The sequence below is a fragment of the Sesamum indicum genome, linkage group LG10, assembly GCF_000512975.1.
Source record: "Sesamum indicum cultivar Zhongzhi No. 13 linkage group LG10, S_indicum_v1.0, whole genome shotgun sequence".
Classification (NCBI taxonomy): Eukaryota; Viridiplantae; Streptophyta; class Magnoliopsida; order Lamiales; family Pedaliaceae; genus Sesamum; species Sesamum indicum.
Window position 1 is genome coordinate 964,935 of NC_026154.1, and position 17,935 is coordinate 982,869.

Here is a 17,935-nt window from a genome sequence, read left to right on the forward strand (position 1 = left end):
ATTATATTATCGTCCAGCAAAATCAGCACCGTTTGGTTCAGTAAAACTTAGCATGTGCAGGGGCTTGCTAAATATTAATCTTTTAAGTTAAAAAAATATGAGTATTTTGTTTTCTTAAATTAATTATATTATAAATTTTAATTATGGACAATAAATATACGTCAATTATCAATATTATATATAATTAAACATTTATTACTATTATAATAAACCAACTACTACGAATACGAGCATCACATGAATAGATTGAATGGTACGCAGATGTTTATACTTGAATCCTCTTAGATATGAGAGCAAATGAACAGAAAATATAGAGGTAGGTATTTGGTTGATAAAATAACTTTATTGGACAAAAATGCTATTTATTAGCTATAGTGATCAAGTTAAAATACCAAGGCCTTCACAAGTGATACTTCGTCTATCATCAATACGCTCTATATACACACACCAATTGCTCCAGAGTATGTAGTTGATAGCAAAAGCTACTTAGAGACTCTCGAGGAACCGAGCGAAGCTGGGGTATTTTGGCTCCCATCCTAGTTCTGCACGAGTTTTCAAGTTGTTTAATTTCTTACCTAAAGGATCGGATGTTCCTGCGAGAATAAGAAATGTTACCAAGTAGCAATTCTAGGACAGGGAGTTTAAAATATCACATAGCAAGACAGATCGAAGACATTTACAGTTGACACAAGAGAGGTTTATCATAACGTAATGTACATTAGTAACACAAAAACTAAGATGCAAGCTCACCTGTAAAAGCCTCAAACTTCTTACTAAATTTTCCGCTCCTATTAACCAATTCCATCAGTCCCTGCCTGAGAGCGTATAAAATCAATCAAATTAGTAAAACTGACCAGAACGTTTTATGCCTAGGGATTCATCCACATATACATGTATATTTATTTAGTTGAACCGAGTAACCTGGATAGCGGGTGATTATCACAGCCAAGAAAGATCCTGCCACGAAGTTTCTTTTTTAAGATGGTAATTGAAAGTGATGCTGCATCCTGTAGAGATGAACAAACTATTGCATTATTTCAAATTACCACACATGAAGCAAAATATGAAATGATCACAAAAGAATCCTCTGATAGTAAAGCCTGGGACAAGGAGTTTAATTTATTTGACTAAGAGAGTAATGATGTTAGTAGCAAATATAGTAGCCAAGCATCACCTCATAATGGATTAGGTTGAGGATATGATCCGGCCGAATATCAAGAGTCCCTTTCTCCAACCAGTACGTATGGGCACCTCTATCTACTTTGTATTGCAAGTTAAGGAGGTCATAATATAACTGATTTCCAAACCAGAAACTTGATAGTCTAATAAACAATCCTGGTCAAAACTCAATAAGGATATGTAGAGTCCAGCTAGTCTAACAACACAACCACCAGCCTCCAGTGCTACTTTCTCTGCCTTGAGTAGATTATCTGTTCTGGGGCTCCTCCCAATTGGTACGACTGGAGTGTCCTATAGAGTAATTACGAATTAACAATGATCAGTAGCATAAGAAAAGAAATGTCAGATTGAAGAGAATATAACAATAACTTACAAGAATAGTGGTTTATACTTCAGATCTAATTAGCCAGATTTTGAACTGAGAACCATCTTTTAAGCTGTAAATATAACAACAGTGTTTCACACACAAAAAGGTGTCTCAGGCAGATGAGATACCTCATCACAAGATCCATTGTCACTGCAGTCATAGGGAGCCGAGCTTGAAGTAAATAGGAAGGAACCATCACCGTTCCAATTCAAAGTTGCTTCCCTGTTGAGGGCATTAACAAACAAATGTACTGGAACTGGACTTCTCTTAATTCATTGGTCAATTATATAAGGTAAACATGCACAGTTTATGAAGATGAAGGATTTCAGACAAGTAATAGAAATTGCAGTTAGCAGAGATCGAAGTTTCATAAATGAACAGCCAAGACGGATAAAATTTAAGCTATTCAACTCGTCAAGTAATTCATAAATTATTTTCAAGAATAGTAGTCAGCACCTTTCTGCCCACCAGATAATCAACTTGAAATAGTAGTTTTCATGGTAATTTGCTTTGTTATGTTCAAAACGGAGATGCATAAAAAGTTAACTGGTAGAATGATGAAATTCTTTTTAATGGGTTTTATGCATTCCTAGGTGAAGTTCAAAGTTGATGACAACTGTTATAGTGTTCTCTTCCAATCTGTTATGCACAGAACTTTGTTTGTTGTCCAAAACATCCAAGAAAATCATGGATGCTTCAAACAAGAAAGGGCCAAAAAGACATACGAAAACAACTTCACTGACAAAAGGAGACCAATTAAAGCCATAATTGACTTTCGCAAGGGTATTTTAGCTGTTGCTTTTCCAGAAGACAAACATGTGGATCTGCATATTGCTTAGCCAGCCAGCAAACAATGACATGCAAAGCAAATTATAAAATAAATGATCCTTTGCAGGGTTTATACAGGACATACATACTTATGCATACCTGACTTCACCAGGGTAATCTGGATTTCCATATGGAGGGGCACAGAAAATGACATACGGAAACTTATGAGTCAGTTGGGTTCCCTTCAGAGATGGACTGATCCCCATCTTTATTAATTCATCATGATGATCGCTTTTCAAATTGTTCAGCACTCAGTAAGGATATCCATTTTGGCATACACTGAGACACAGAATATAAATGCAAAGTCCATTAACAGAGCTTAAAGCTTGAAGGCATAACCATATAATGGATAATTTTTCATGCTGGGAACAGATCATTGAAGAATTTTTTATTTCCAAGAACAATGTTGATCCCTAGGCCTAAGAAACAACCAACTCCCTTTCATAGAACTATATTACAAAAGCCTCTTTCTATATCATCCATGACAAATTACATGTTCAAGAACTGACTCTATCCTCTAATACAGAGCAGATAAAGTTATTCGTGACACTTTTGTACAAAAATACCTCTCGCCATTTTTCAGCCACTATACGTCCCAGCACACCTGGCCCAACTATCAACAAGTCAGTAGCTCCAACAGTTCCAGCAGATGAAGCTTCCAGTTTGTTATCGGGAACCCCTTCTACATGTCAAGCACAGATATAAGGGGTTGGCTTAACGTTTTTATACCATAAGCGTGCAGTTGTACGGAAACAAAATATATCTACCAAATATTGATATGAAATCATATCCACGCAGCTATATGTACGGAATAAAGCTAACTCATATACAGCCTCATGTCGCATCTGGCAGCTGGAACATAAACTGATGGATGGAGCCAAAAAACGCATTGCTTGCTAGGCTTCATGAATTTTATACCGGATTCAAGTTGTGTTTGAGCATAGTTTGACTATATATGAGCTAAGCTTAGGTGACTCATAATCGAGCAAAATGCAGCCCCAGCTGAAGGATTTTGATATTTCGACATATTGTCACGAGTTAAAGCACAAGCCAACAATTAATGGTATTCAAACTTACTTTGTACTTTTACCAAACAACAATAAAATGAGCCTTTAACAATGAACCTTATCATAATTTGATTCATTCTTCAGCCTTATCACAAACGTGTATGCATATTAGCATAAATACCTATATTGACTGATCACATCCCTCATCATTTAAAAATCCATATAGATGCAAGCTTACTAATACGCGCTCACGATTTTTCGTCAAACCATCATGTACAATCAACCAAGCACCTAGACTCTTCAGCGAACATCATTCCGCATCAACATCCTCCCACAATATCCCATGTAAATTCAATTCCTACAGCCACCGAAACTACCAACAGCAAATAACAAGTTGAGAAGCCGAATGCAACACACTCCCAGGAAATTTAAATAATAAATATGATAATTGCGAACACAGACAAACACCAGCGAACTCGTTTGCATTCATGCTCGCGAAAGAGACAAGTAGAATACCGACGGTGGCGGAAGCGTTGACTTTCACCGCAACCGGAGTGGTCATCGGAAAGGACGGCGGAGAAGTATTTTGCACGGCGGAGGTGAACTTGAAGCTTCTGGAAAATGAAAGAGCAGTAGTAGTAATCAAAGAAAAAGGTGGATAGGAAAAGCTGAAAGAAGCAGAATTCCGCTTTTTCGGCTTTTGGGAACGCCCCACAAATTCAACACAGCTGCTAATGCATAAGTTGGTTGTAACGCTCATTTCCCAAAATCAGATGATGTGTGTGCGCGAGAGAGAGAGAGAGAGAGAGAGGATTACGTTGATTGGCTGTTGTCAATTGTGATTAACTGGAGGCGCTGGAACTGCAGAGAATGGAATTTGGTTGAGGAATAGAGAGCTGACACGCGGTAGTGGTGGGACCAGTGGTAGATTATCAGTGATGAATTTACACTGGTAAGGTGAGTTATTAAGAAGATTGAGGTACGTTAAACCTCATGCAAGCTGGATTTTCAATTCATTCTGTATTCCTGATTAGTTAGTATTTCACCTGCCGCCAAACACATACCAATTCCTCATTCACCCACAACTTCACCTACCTTAACAACCCAATCCCTCTTCTCATCTTAACTAATCTCTATTTTTATTAAGGAATTGAAAATGGGGATGAAGAAACCTAGAACAATAGGCTTCGTTTGGTTTTGTGTTTTCGCATTTTTTGAGATAAGATAAAACACGCTTAATGTTTGTTTTTGTATTTTTATACATTATCTGTGTGTTTTTATGTTTTTCAACTTTCTATATATAATATATACATTTATATATATACATAATATAAAACAGACATGATTTAACAATAGACAGTAATTTTTATCTCCCAAAAGTACAACGTTAAATATAAAATATTTATATATTAAAATATATATAAAAATATATGATTTGACAATGAACAGTAATTTTTGTCTCCCAAATCCCAATATCAAACCTACACCATTTATTTTAAAATATTTTAAATTTTTCCAAAATACAAATCCAAACATATCATCTATTTTCAACACACACTCACTTATCTCTATTTTTCTCTCTCTATTTCCAAAACATAAAACAAAACAACTAAAAGACAAATCCAAACATAATGGTAATGTCTAATTTGTCATTCCTTTTTCATACTCCCATATCGTTAGACATAGTCCACACCATTTATATATATATAAGAGGGTAAATTACAACCACCTTCTTTTAAGTTTGATATAATTACAAATACTTTATTATTTTTTGAAATTTATAAATACCTCCTGATTTTAATACGCGTATAACAATGAGCTATTTCGTTATATTTTCATTCAATTTTTATGATAAATTAACCAAAATGTCTTTTTATAAGTTATAATTCTATATATCTTTATAAACTAATATTCTCTATATATTATTTATTTTACTCATCTTCAATTACTTCTTTTTCAACAAGGATAAAATAGTAATATCTATTTTACCGTCTATGGGCCACATAATTATTTTTTATTTAAAGGAGGCATTAATAATTTTTCAAACAATAAATGAGTAATTATAATTATGTCAAATTTCAAGAGTGGTAGTTATAATTTACACTATATATAATGTTTAATACTTATGGGGAATTAATTTTATTAATAAATTGCACGTCGTTGTTGGTACAGTTGTAAATTTAGCGTACGTAAACATTTAATAATATTTAATGAAAATGTCAATTTTATGATATTTTCTTTTACATTATAATCCACATACTATATGTTTTTATTTAGTTTTTGCGTGAATAATAAAAATACGTGTGGGCTGATATTTTCGTGATTTCTTTTCATGTTTACGACCTTTTTCGCATTATCAAATATTATCAAATGTGTCCCCCAAAACAATTAGATTTTAGAAGCATAGTGATCATTATAGGCTTGCATGCCTAATAATGTAAAGTGGGACAACACTTGTTCCTTTCAAAGATAGTCAAAATGAAAAGGGATAATTGCACTCTCCCTTTTTTAAGTTTGTGTAATTACACATAAATTTTTTGTAATTTAAAAAATTACATTTAGTACTCTTGAAATTTACTTCTGTATAACAAATAAGGCTCTCAATTAGTTAAAAAAATTTATTACTGACTTATTGCAAGCCAAATATTATATTTTCAGACTAAATTACCAATATAATTGTGAAGATATACCTCATCACATGCATTAACGCGTGAAGGCGTATGAAGGTAATTTGGTTATAAAAAGATTCATTTGATCTGCAACAAGTCAGTAATAAGCCAATCGGGGGTAAATGTAAATTTTTTTTCTTATTTTTTTTTTTGTTAATACAGGCAAATTCAATATATTTTGACTAATAAAACAACTTATTTGTCAAAAAAAAAAAAAAAACACACATCAGCAATGCTAGGTATAATTTTTCAAACTATAAAAAATTTATATATAATTACACAAAACCTGAATGTAACATCCCAAAATAAAGTTATCTTTATTTTTTCTGCACCTAAAACAAAAACAAAAGGTCCATAAATTCTACAAAAGATACGATTTGAACAAAAAATCAATATTTAAAAACGATAGCTCCCCGACTACTCAAATGTGAATAAATTTAAAAAAATATATAAGAAAACAATGCAATCTACTAACTACATGTTAAATAAACTTTGCAGTATTTTTACTAATAATGAACGAAAAAATAAAAATTAAAAAAATTATTATTTTTCTTACTTTGAGTTTGGGGGATTAATTAAAACTAATGGTCTTAAATTAATTTGGTAGAATTAAGCAGCATTCCCTATGTTGAAATTTGTAGTAAAATTACAGATCTCAATAACTAGTCGTACTAATTAAAAAAAAAGAAATTAGAAAATACATAGATATCATGGAAAATATAAAAAATAGTTGTTATCCCATGAAATCGTCACATGGACCAAAGCATTGGACAATTGAGAAGCGCAATTCTTGAAGGCTCTTTTCACTAGAAGTCGTTATTGAAATTCTCAAAAAATATGTTCATATAATAATATATATATATATATATTTAAATAAAAATGTTTGGTGAGGTAGATGAACAACAAGGCATGGACATACTCTTTTTTATTTTTTATTTAATTTATAATATACTAAGCAATATATCAATTCAATCAACATGTTGATATGACCAACAATAATAAACAACGTTCACATAAAACAAGACAAATACATATATCCCGTACAACTCAAATCCACAACTCCAAACTTGTTAATCACTGCGCTAAGACATCATGAATAACATGGTCACTGCATAATTTACTTTTTTTTTTTCCCTCCAAAATCTATTTTGTAGGATTTTTGTTATGAACTCCGCACTCCCGAGATTTGGTATATTATTTATCTCGTTGTTTAAAAAATTATCAATACTATTAATAATAATACTCGTTTGACAATTTATCTATTTTGTTAGGTTTGATTTTGTATTGAAATGCCTTAAATATTCTTTTGAATTTTATATAATATCTGTCGACGTCAATTTTGTTAATTTTATTTTAATAATAACATCGTCCCAATATTATTATATATATATGACTTAAAATTCTCACAAGGATAAAATCCATATTTTTATTTTATTATTTAAGAGTTGCATAATTGTTGATTATTTTTTAAATAATAAAATGTATTTATATTTTGTATAAAATTTGAGGAGAGCTACACCTAACATACCCTAATATGTATGTAATAAGGAAATCCAATAATACATGACAAGAAAAAAAAAGTTAAACCCAAAGTAAAGGAAAAAAAAGAATAAAAGTAGGCAATTCCATGAAATCTCTGGGAAAAACAAAAAACATATGAAACTCTGTTGACTTGCAACAGTGCAAGTAATTTTCATTTCGCTCCCGGCCAAAAGATCTGCCCACACAAACAACTCCCTCTCTTTCTGTATTTAATTCGAGAAAAATGGTAACAAATCATATACTCACAAATACAGATCTGCTGCGTTGATCGTATTTTCCACTCAGATTTTCACATTAAGAAAACACAGTACTTTTCCCATTTTTGACCCAACCAGAAAGTGGGGGAGTTCACCTTTGCGAGCTTTAGCTTACTCTCTGATCTTTTCTTCAATCTCATATGGAAAAGAAGCGTTGTGTTGTTTAATACTGTCTTTGCTTTTTTAGGTATATTGGCTTGTTACCATATTGTTCTTGGCTTTCATAAGCTGTGGGCTTCACCAAATCATAATTGCTACTTCTGCTTTTCTGGGCTGCATAGCTGTTTTTTTATCCCTTTTCCCATTATACTACAAGATCAGTGCTTTATTAATCAATTCCTTGTTAAATACACTTGTGGCTGTTTATTTGATTCATTTGTTAGGATCCATTTGGTTTATTTGCTCAAATTCGGGCTTCCGTGCGTCTTGCTATTGAGTTTCTTTCTCATGTGCTAGATTGAGTTAAGGATATTTCATTGATGTGGGTCGGAAGTTGACCTTTACCCCACGCTTTAGGATCTTGATTTTTGTCTTTCTGGTTGGTCATATTTTGGTGGGTTTTGAATGAGGTGCAAGAGTATGCTGTGTGGTGAGAAATGAGGGTTAGGATTATTGAGAAATGGGGTGTGTTTTTGGGAAAGCGATTTCATCTTCTGGGCCACCTAGTGGTGATATTGTAGTTGGAAAGGGGAGAGGAAAGGGAGATGAGAAAGATTTTTCGGTGCCATCAGGGAGGAAGGAGAAAGTAGTAGTTGGTTCAGTAAATAAAGCAGAAGAGCAGTCCGGAGGTGGTGGTGGTCAAACTCAGAATGGCGGTGATCAGAAGGAGGAGGACCAGAAGGATGAAAATGCACGTCGAGCTAGAGGTGAGAGGAGGAGGTCTAAGCCAAATCCGAGGCTAAGCAATCCCCCCAAGCACATCCACGGTGAGCAAGTGGCCGCTGGATGGCCTTCTTGGCTCTCTGCTGTGGCAGGAGAGGCAATCAATGGATGGACACCTCGTCGTGCTGATTCTTTTGAAAAAATTGATAAGGCAAGAGGTTATTATTTTAGTTACTATGTTCTTTCTTTATGTTACTCTATTCGTTCCTAATTCTTTGTATTTTTTGTGCTTGGTGATCTTGTTTAGATTGGACAAGGCACTTATAGTAATGTTTATAAAGCTAGAGATGCCATAACAGGGAAGATTGTTGCATTAAAGAAGGTTAGATTCGATAATTTGGAGCCCGAGAGTGTGAGATTTATGGCTAGGGAGATTTTGATTTTGCGCCGCTTGGATCATCCTAATGTCGTGAAATTGCAAGGATTAGTGACATCAAGGATGTCGTGTAGTTTGTATCTGGTGTTCGATTACATGGAGCATGATTTGGCTGGACTTGCTTCGAGCCCTGGGATCAAGTTTACAGAGCCTCAGGTGGAATTTCAGTAGCTCTTATTTCTTTAATTTTTTTCTCTCACTTATTGATGGGTGCTGGTAGTTCTTTAGAGCTTCGGAGTAGTTTTCTTATGTTTCTGTATTTTGATTGACATGATAGGTTAAATGCTACGTGCATCAGCTTTTATCTGGCCTCGAACACTGCCACAACCGCCATGTTCTGCATCGTGATATTAAGGGGTCAAATCTCCTTATTGATGATGGAGGAGTTCTTAAGATTGCTGATTTTGGATTGGCTTCCACCTTTGACCCTAATAATAAACAGCCAATGACTAGTCGTGTAGTTACTCTTTGGTATAGGCCACCAGAGCTGCTTCTTGGTGCCACTGACTATGGTGTTGGTGTGGACTTGTGGAGTGCCGGGTGCATTTTAGCTGAGCTATTTGCTGGGAAGCCCATCATGACTGGCCGGACAGAGGTAAACTTTGTAGCTCATAGAAAAATAATGTGTTGTGAAAGGAATTATAACAAGTTACTGTGCATAAGAAATATTTTTTAAAGAGGTGAACTAAGGTCTGAAGAACGACTTCCTAAAATGAGTTTGATCCAGAGAGCTAATGCTCAGTGCAACAGGCTCACCTCTGGATACTTCATGGTTTGATTGAGGATCACTCGAGCAGTCTGTTCCCTTCACAAGTATTCACATTACTACATTATGATCATGGCTTAACGTGACATGTGTTCTTGTATTGTTTGAAGTTATGCTTAGCACGTATTTATGGCTACGAGCTTTACTATTTGATTACTACATATTGTCCCTAGGTGGAACAACTGCACAGAATTTTCAAGTTATGCGGTTCTCCATCTGAAGAATACTGGAAGAAGTCAAAGCTTCCTCATGCAACCATATTCAAGCCGCAACAGGCATATAAAAGATGCATAAAGGAGACATTTAAAGATTTCCCGCCATCTTCATTGCCTTTAATTGACACTCTACTTGCAATTGATCCAAGTGAGCGTCAGACTGCGACAGCTGCATTAAAAAGTGAAGTGAGTTTTCTTTCTCCCTTTCAATATAATCACAACGCTTCTCTTTTATGGATAACCTTTTGAGCACCCTGCAACTGTATCTGTCCCATCATCTTATTTCGGCTTTGTGATACTTAATTTCTTTCATCTAATTTTTTGTAGATATTAATTGTGGATCAAACAAAATAACATGGATCATCTATTTTTGTCCTCTCAGTTCTTCACAACCAAGCCTTATGCATGTGACCCTTCCAGCCTTCCAAAGTACCCACCAAGCAAGGAGATGGATGCTAAGCGCCGTGATGAAGAAGCTCGAAGGTTTGGAAAATCATTTTAGCTCCATAGACTTATTTACCCCCTTATAGTTGTATTTTTAGATCCAATTGAAGGCAAGCTATACAATTACAAGTTCTGTTTTTGCAGATTGGGCTTGATTTTTCACATCTTGTTTATTTTGGTTTATTCTGTTGATTGGGTGTTGATAAGTTTCTGATCAGTTACATATTCATTAAAAGTTTAACATGAGTTGTGTGATTATAGGTTAAGAGCTGCTGGTAAAGCTCAAGCTGATGGCGTGAAGAAAACTCGAACGCGTGAAAGGGGGATGCGAGCAATGCCTGCACCTGAAGCTAACGCTGAGCTACAAGCCAATATCGATGTATGCCATTTAATATGCATTAGTTACCATCTCTTTTGGTTCTTCATACTGTCACCTTCATATTATACTACAAAATTTCCACAGAATAATAATTTATTGTGATATTTGCCCTATTGTTCTTGATGTTGGACATGATTTATTTACTTGTGCAGATGGAAAACTTAAAATCGCCCGTAAGAGAGTGTAACTTTTGGGGATGGAAATTCATTTATCTAGAATACATTTACTATTGAGAATGTTGGCCTTATGCTTGAGAATAACGAGAGATGAAAATGGAACCAATCTAGCCCATGCTAGTGTTGGGATCACGGTGGTTTTGACTTTAACCATTTTCAAGAAACAGTGAACATGCTCCTTTTGCACTTCAAATGGACAACACAAGTATCACATGAGAACATTACTCTTTTATCGTCCTACAGATGTTACAGTAACTTACTTTTGGTCCCATGATGCAGAGACGGCGTCTAATTACCCACGCAAACGCAAAGAGCAAAAGCGAGAAGTTTCCCCCTCCACACCAGGACGGCGGACTTGGTTATCCTCTGGGATCGTCCCACCACATGGACCCAACCTTTGATCCTCCAGAAGTGCCGTTCAGTTCCATGAATTTCTCCTACTCCAAAGATCCAATGCAAACTTGGTCGGGGCCGTTGGTGGATCCTGGTGCTGTTGGTGCTCCAAAAAGAAAATCAAAACCATCGAAGAAGGATTACCGGAAAGACAAGAATTATAGTCGGAATAAGGATAAAGATGACATGTAATATAGCATAACCCCATTATACAAATGCCAGATCAACAGACGCAGATTGTGTGTGTGTGTTGTATCTGTACCGGGAAACTATCCAAGTGTTTAAGAGGTAAAGTATGTTTTGAGTCTCACATTTCTTGTTTCTACCATTCTTATGTGATGTTGAGAATGTTTTATGTATTGGTAATATTGAAATTCTTTGTTCCATTGACTATGTGTAATATGTGTTACTGAATTGAATTACACACTGCCAACAGTGCAGTTGTGAATGTGGAGACCAATTTTGTTGGTTATGGTGAGCAGCCCCTCTCTACTTGGTTGTTTATTTGGAGATTGAAATCGCATCATTTTTTAGTTTGGTTTTATATTCTCTTTTCAAGAAAAAAGAAAATGTGGAAAGATGAATAAAAGAAATTAAAAGGCAGCAAAATGGATATATATGTAAAGAAAGAAAAGAAAATGAAGATGAGATGATATGATAGGATACGTGTACATTACATGTTGACACTTGACACCACCACAACAACAGCATGCAAATTTTCATCAAAACTCTCTCTCTCTCTCTCTCTCTCTCTCTCTCTCTCTCTCTTACTACAGTACTAAGTCTTGTGTGTTAAACTTCATTTTTATTTTGGTGAGAAATGAGAGCGGTGAACCAAGCAAGCGGGCCATCGGGCCTTGATTGGGACGGTGCTTCACGACGCCCATTAGGCCTTGTCCATGCTTTCTTCTACCACTTCTGCTCTGCTATTTCTTCTTGGTTTGTTTTCTTTTTTCTTTTTTATTTCTGTTTTACAACTCTATATTTACATGGAATTGGATATTGGTTGGTTGCAGCTTCTATGTCTTCTGTTGTTGCTGGCTTCTTGAGGACTGCCTTGTAGGCCGACGTAGTTTCCCCAGCCCTGCTTTCGGTTTTGGATCTCCGGAGCCACCGCCACCGCCACCTCCTCATATTGGGCCTCCACCTCACGGGTTATTGGGCTCTTCCTACGGCCCACCCGGTTACCCTGGCGATCGCGGCCCTTTCTGATTATGTTCACGAGTTCACTGAAATAAATGTTGTCTTATTGTCTGCCTCTGCTTTTTCTTTTTCTGGCATTTGTTCCTATTCAATAAAATGAAATCTTTGGTATCTACATTTCTTATCATGATTATTGGGCTATATAGTTTTCGACCCAGCCCAACAATGTGTTTTAGGCCCAACCCATTAACAGGGTGAACTCAATCCAATATTCTACACCAGAACATGCATATCCAATCTAAGTTCATGAAATCAATTCCTGGATATCCCCACACCCCATCTCCATGATTCCCAATATATCATCTGAGAGAGGCCAGCAAATGATTGATTGAGGGATATTGTAAATACAAATTAAAAACTCAGCCAACTCTTTGTCTTGTTTCGATTGTAAAACTTCATGATTCAATTAAATATACACTTGTAAAAAGTCTGAAAAATTTTATAAAGAGATTCACGATAACATTGAGACATTTGTTTATACTTAAATTCAATTTAAATTATTATTTTTTTAATATCAAATTCGATTTGAATTAGATTTGATATACGGCCGTTTCAAAAGAATTGAAAATGCTAAGTAATCAATGATAACCAAATATTATGACATCTTATCCACATTCAATGCAACTCAGAATGTGGGTGGGGTGTGAGATCCTGAGGTTTGTAAGTATAAAGTATCCAACGTAAGCGAGAACTGGGGGCATCCAAAATTGGTCAGCAACCAGTCATCTTGCAACTGGGCTTCTGCCACGTGTCTTATCTGAAAATTATGGTCGATAAATTGGTTGGCATAGGAAGGCCCAAATCCTCAATTTCTTTTACTTTACATGTCAGCAACTTTTTATTATCCAGTGCGGTGCGGTGATCGAAACTTCCACGATTTTCATTTTTCCAATGGTCCTCAGACGCTTTCCCGAGTGTGGACATGAATTCTTCAAATTCCGACTATATATTTTTTTATGACTTTCATAATTTATTCTAATATTAAAAAATCGACAATCGTTCTCTAGGGTCAATGGTCGGCTTTACAATTCATTCTTCTATTTAAATTTTCAATGTAATGATAATTTTATTCAAATATAATATCACAATTGTTTTAGTTTGAAAAAAACAAGTTTGATATTCATCTTTTGAATTTTTTAAACGTTAAAATTAAGATTTATATATTATTATGATTTATAAGATTGCAGATTTAATTTACTTTTTAAATAATTTAACTGAAAAATCAAAGTTCAAAATCGAAAAAGAAAAAGGAAATCAAAGTAGAAACTGGTGCATGAGAGAGACATATTGGAAAGCTCAAGAACGTGTGAATTATCATGCGGCTGCCGTTGTTCAACTGTGGCCCTCAATTTTGCCTCCTTTTTCTTTAAAGCCATACAAACATTTCATTGCATTTCTATTGTAGCATCTGCACATCTTTTCCCAACTTTTTTCTCCATTACTTACCAAATTCTGTCAAGTTTTGCAGCCCAAATCAAACCCTTTTTCCCAATCTTGATTTGGATGAAAACCCATTAAGCAAATTATAAGTTTGTTCATTTTCTTGAAAAAATTTTGGGGGCCTGAAGACGTTTGAAGGTTCAATCTTTTGATCTCTGAGCCAACATTTTTGCTTGTAGTTAGTGTTTTTGCACCTGGGCTTTTCATAGTTATGGAGGTTTCAGTGATTGGAAGCTCACAGGTGAATCTTGGAAGGGTAAATGATAATGGGCTCTGTAGTTTTAGCAGGAATTTGAATACTAAGATCTCTGTTGTGAAGAGTTGTTATTCAAAAAGATGCAATCTTGAGCAAAGTCAAAACGCTGTATGCCCTTCAAGATCTACCCTAGGTTTCAGTCTTAAAATATCTGCGTCTGCTAACTCTCAAGCTGTGGTTTCTGAGAAAGCTTCAAGGAAAACCAAGCCTGTGAGTTCTTTTCTTTTTCTCATAATTCAAGCCTTTTCATTTTTGGTTTTTCATTAAGTAGATATATTAGGAAGATGGAAAGTGGAAAATATTGGAAAATTTGCTGCTTCCAGTTGTGTTTTGTGCAAGAAATGTATGGCAATTGTTTTGTTACTATTTCATGATTGAATGTTCTTGATTGTGCTTCATGAACTGTTTCTTTTGTTAGGGGAACTTGTAGAAAAGGAAATAACTCATTCCTTGTTTTTTATGGTACATGAGGAATTTGAAGTGTAAATCATTTTACCTGGGATCATCTTAAATGTTTGTTTTGATCCAAATCACCAGTCTGCTTCCTTTGGTCTGGCCTTTTATTCAATCAAATTTGCATGCTTAGTTCTTTGATGGTTTCGATATTAACCAATTGATGAAGAGATAAATAAAGTCCTCCGCTGTCAATCTGTTGCAGATTGATGATGTGAAATTATACGTTGGTCTGCCGCTTGATACCGTCTCCAACTCGAACACTATAAACCATGGTCGAGCAATTGCTGCAGGGCTGAAGGCCTTGAAGTTATTAGGGGTAGATGGCGTGGAGCTCCCCGTTTGGTGGGGAATAGCTGAAAGGGAAGCCATGGGGAAATATGATTGGGCCGGTTACCTGGCTGTTGTAGAAATGGTCGAAAAGCTGGGTCTTAAGCTTCATATGTCTCTTTGCTTCCATGCATCAGCAGAACCCCAAATCCCACTTCCACAATGGGTTTCACAAATTGGTGAATCTGAGCCGAGTCTTTACTTCACAGATCGATCAGGACAGCAATACAAGGATTGTCTATCGTTGGGAGTGGATAATCTTCCTGTCTTAGATGGAAAGACTCCACTTGAAGTGTACAAAGAGTTCTGCGAGAACTTCAAATCTTCATTCTCACCTTTCATGGGTTCCACAATCACGGTAAGGTCATATGTTTCTGTATGCAGTAGACCATGACCGGATTTTGTTCAAATTGTGGCATTGTTTGCTGATTTTGGCTTGTTTCTGTGCATTGGACAGGGCCTATCTATTGGACTCGGGCCAGATGGTGAGTTACGATATCCATCGCACCACCATCCAGTAAAAGGCAACACTCAGTGTGGGGTGGGAGAATTCCAGTGTTATGACAAAAATATGCTTGGTGATCTTAAGCATCATGCAGAAACACATAGGAACCCTCTTTGGGGACTTGGAGGCCCCCATGATGCCCCCAGCTATGAACAATCTCCAATCTTTGGAGGCTTCTTTGCAGAAAACGGTGGAGCTTGGGAGACCCCATATGGCGATTTCTTTCTTTCTTGGTATTCAAGCCAGCTGATATGCCACGGAGATCAAGTCTTGTCGGTTGCTGCCTCAACCTTCAAAGATGTTCCCATTACTCTGTCTGCCAAAATCCCTCTGATGCACTCATGGTCTAAAGCCCGTTCCCACCCGTCAGAGCTGACTGCTGGTCTGTACAACACGGCACATAGAGATGGCTACGAAGCCATTGCTGAAATATTCTCTAGACATTCTTGCAAGATTATACTTCCTGGAATGGACTTGTCAGATGAAGGCTTTCCAAATGAATCTCATTCCAGCCCAGAATCATTGCTTGCACAAATAACTTCTTCTTGCAGAAAGCATGGCGTAGAGGTTTCAGGCCAAAACTCATCAGTTTCTGGTTCTTCCAAAGGTTTTGAAAAGATAAAAAAGAACTTGTTGGGTGGAAATGCAGCAGTGGACTTGTTCACGTACCAAAGAATGGGAGCATATTTCTTTTCTCCGGAGCATTTCCCTTGTTTCACCCAGTTTGTCCGGGGCCTCAACCAACCAATTCAAAGTTCAGATGATTTACCAGTTGAAGATGCAGAAACTACAAAGTCACTCTCTGGTCTGAAGCTCCAGTTGCAAGCAGCTTAGTTTAACAGCAGCATATCTATGTAAATATGGCAGTTAAACCCTTAGTATATTCATTTTGGGGTATAAATGTAATACTGCTACTAATGCAAGACGTTTGCTAGTTTTGCGTCTGAGCTCTTACTTCATTCATCTGAAGGAAGAAAAAACCTTCTCTCGTAGTCCTCGAAGGCTATTGGTTGTAAACAAAATGTGGAACGATACATAATGATACACTCGATGAAATTGAACTATGCTTAGCCCTCATCTTCTCCCACATTCTTGAGGTCGTGTTCACGTGTTAAAAGTATGCACAACTATGATGCACTTCTGAACTGAAGATTAGTCCACCGACACAAATCTAGAAAGAGTTCTTGGAGTTGCAAATGTTGAAGATTGATTCATCGCGATATCAGAATGTAAAAGGAAGAAGCCATCGACAACCCATGCTTATATTCAGTTTCCTAAGAATTAACCACAATCCAAGGTAAGATTCTTGGGCTGACCGACTCCATCCGACACCACTAATAGGTAGAACACAGCAGACGAACTATCAACATCATATAATGAGTGTTGTTTTTACACATGAATCACGATACTTTATTTCGTCCAAGGAAAACTAAAGGAATGAGGTGACAAAAGTAAATTGTGGGTTTGATCGTTTGGAGATTAGACAACGAGCCAAAAGAAGAGTATACAAAGACGGCAAGCAAAGGAAGATGAATGCGTCCTTCTTGCCTAACACGAACAACATCTGCAGTCATCCCTCTCATGAAAGCAACGGGTTGTCAGGCTGTTTTTGTTATGATGCTTCAATCTCTCTAATTTCTCCTCTGCAGCAAGAAATCTAAAAGGTCGGTGTGTTTGTTTGGCTTCACTATCAAAATGATTTTCAATCTATTTTCAGGAAGCATAAAACTCTTGTATTCTATTAAATATATTTCAAATTCAAATCAATTCTTCCAAACATCAACTAATTATTCAAATGAATTTTCCCTATCAGAAACTTCTGAATGCCGTCCAATTTCCTGCTTCAGAAACCCTATTCTCCAGAATGAAGAATGAAATCCACATGCAAAATTAAACCACAATGGTGTGTTATTTGCAACACATTCTCAAAGTTCATAAAGATCTGTGTATAGTTTAAGCCTTGAGGCTACCAAAGATGTCTCTTACCAGCTCTACTCAAATGGGTCTGAAAGAAGCAAAGAGGAATACATACTTAAGAAGGATAATTGAATAAATGATATACACAGAGAAAGTTAAAGATGTACAACGAAATGTTAACTCTTCACAATGTGGAATATCTCCATATTGTTGTTTGTAGGATTGAGAAACTGAAGTTCAAACAAAAGCTCTAGAAACAGAAAACAGGACGGACTAGGTGTCTCCACATTTTTATGCACACTTCCTCGTATCACAGTGCAATTACATCCCGACAAGGTTTCTTTAGGCATC

General features: G+C 36.1%; 6 protein-coding genes across 8 annotated transcripts in view; 3 read left to right on the forward strand and 3 right to left on the reverse strand.

Annotated features, from left to right (window-relative positions):
* On the reverse strand, positions 251-2,606 carry LOC105171592. Its single transcript, XM_020697097.1, has 7 exons — positions 2,474-2,606; positions 1,675-1,768; positions 1,360-1,470; positions 1,175-1,264; positions 922-1,007; positions 751-815; positions 251-593 (listed from the first exon to the last, which is right to left on the reverse strand). Exons 1-7 carry the CDS (start codon positions 2,578-2,580, stop codon positions 487-489), a joined length of 660 nt encoding a protein of 219 aa, XP_020552756.1. The 5' UTR covers positions 2,581-2,606; the 3' UTR covers positions 251-486.
* Positions 2,757-4,482, reverse strand: LOC105171432. 2 transcript variants are annotated; one of them, XM_020697098.1, is made up of 2 exons: positions 3,898-4,482; positions 2,757-3,053 (listed from the first exon to the last, which is right to left on the reverse strand). In XM_020697098.1, exons 1-2 carry the CDS (start codon positions 4,139-4,141, stop codon positions 2,872-2,874), a joined length of 426 nt encoding a protein of 141 aa, XP_020552757.1. In that variant the 5' UTR covers positions 4,142-4,482; the 3' UTR covers positions 2,757-2,871. The 2 variants fall into 2 exon arrangements, with proteins under 2 accessions (XP_020552757.1, XP_011090851.1); XM_011092549.2 differs by having other exon boundaries at positions 2,792-3,056; positions 3,898-4,439.
* On the forward strand, positions 7,691-11,958 carry LOC105171433 (probable serine/threonine-protein kinase At1g54610). Of its 2 annotated transcripts, none has more exons than XM_020697525.1 (7): positions 7,691-8,882; positions 8,979-9,263; positions 9,385-9,702; positions 10,047-10,274; positions 10,471-10,571; positions 10,794-10,911; positions 11,064-11,203. In XM_020697525.1, the coding sequence occupies exons 1-7, from the start codon at positions 8,469-8,471 to the stop codon at positions 11,142-11,144; spliced, it is 1,545 nt and encodes a 514-aa protein (XP_020553184.1). In that variant the 5' UTR covers positions 7,691-8,468; the 3' UTR covers positions 11,145-11,203. The 2 variants fall into 2 exon arrangements, with proteins under 2 accessions (XP_020553184.1, XP_011090852.1); XM_011092550.2 differs by lacking the exon at positions 11,064-11,203 and adding an exon at positions 11,367-11,958 and having other exon boundaries at positions 7,694-8,882.
* LOC105171435 (espin-like) lies at positions 12,201-12,798 on the forward strand. The gene is made up of 2 exons (XM_011092551.2): positions 12,201-12,419; positions 12,497-12,798. The coding sequence occupies exons 1-2, from the start codon at positions 12,301-12,303 to the stop codon at positions 12,690-12,692; spliced, it is 315 nt and encodes a 104-aa protein (XP_011090853.1). The 5' UTR covers positions 12,201-12,300; the 3' UTR covers positions 12,693-12,798.
* LOC105171436 (inactive beta-amylase 9) lies at positions 13,978-16,744 on the forward strand. The gene is made up of 3 exons (XM_011092552.2): positions 13,978-14,589; positions 15,038-15,520; positions 15,620-16,744. Exons 1-3 carry the CDS (start codon positions 14,335-14,337, stop codon positions 16,499-16,501), a joined length of 1,620 nt encoding a protein of 539 aa, XP_011090854.1. The 5' UTR covers positions 13,978-14,334; the 3' UTR covers positions 16,502-16,744.
* LOC105171437 (tubby-like F-box protein 6) overlaps positions 17,596-17,935 on the reverse strand; it is a gene marked incomplete in the record, with an annotated part of 4,859 nt that continues 4,519 nt past the window's right edge. Inside the window, 1 exon segment of the mRNA XM_011092553.2 lies at positions 17,596-17,935.

Excerpts from the sequence above, each read along its gene's own strand:
- LOC105171592 (XM_020697097.1), bottom strand. The coding sequence starts at position 2,580 with ATGGGGATCAGTCCATCTCTGAAGGGAACCCAACTGACTCATAAGTTT. Across the intron at positions 1,769-2,473 it reads GATTACCCTGGTGAAGTCAG|GGAAGCAACTTTGAATTGGA; the intron begins GTATGCATAAGT and ends TGCCCTCAACAG. Across the intron at positions 816-921 it reads GATAATCACCCGCTATCCAG|GCAGGGACTGATGGAATTGG; the intron begins GTTACTCGGTTC and ends ATACGCTCTCAG.
- LOC105171432 (XM_011092549.2), bottom strand. The coding sequence starts at position 4,141 with ATGAGCGTTACAACCAACTTATGCATTAGCAGCTGTGTTGAATTTGTG. Across the intron at positions 3,057-3,897 it reads CAACGCTTCCGCCACCGTCG|AAGGGGTTCCCGATAACAAA; the intron begins GTATTCTACTTG and ends CTTGACATGTAG.
- LOC105171433 (XM_011092550.2), top strand. The coding sequence starts at position 8,469 with ATGGGGTGTGTTTTTGGGAAAGCGATTTCATCTTCTGGGCCACCTAGT. Across the intron at positions 9,264-9,384 it reads TCAAGTTTACAGAGCCTCAG|GTTAAATGCTACGTGCATCA; the intron begins GTGGAATTTCAG and ends TTGACATGATAG. Across the intron at positions 10,912-11,366 it reads AGCTACAAGCCAATATCGAT|AGACGGCGTCTAATTACCCA; the intron begins GTATGCCATTTA and ends CCCATGATGCAG.
- LOC105171435 (XM_011092551.2), top strand. The coding sequence starts at position 12,301 with ATGAGAGCGGTGAACCAAGCAAGCGGGCCATCGGGCCTTGATTGGGAC. Across the intron at positions 12,420-12,496 it reads TGCTCTGCTATTTCTTCTTG|CTTCTATGTCTTCTGTTGTT; the intron begins GTTTGTTTTCTT and ends GGTTGGTTGCAG.
- LOC105171436 (XM_011092552.2), top strand. The coding sequence starts at position 14,335 with ATGGAGGTTTCAGTGATTGGAAGCTCACAGGTGAATCTTGGAAGGGTA. Across the intron at positions 14,590-15,037 it reads CTTCAAGGAAAACCAAGCCT|ATTGATGATGTGAAATTATA; the intron begins GTGAGTTCTTTT and ends AATCTGTTGCAG. Across the intron at positions 15,521-15,619 it reads TCATGGGTTCCACAATCACG|GGCCTATCTATTGGACTCGG; the intron begins GTAAGGTCATAT and ends TGCATTGGACAG.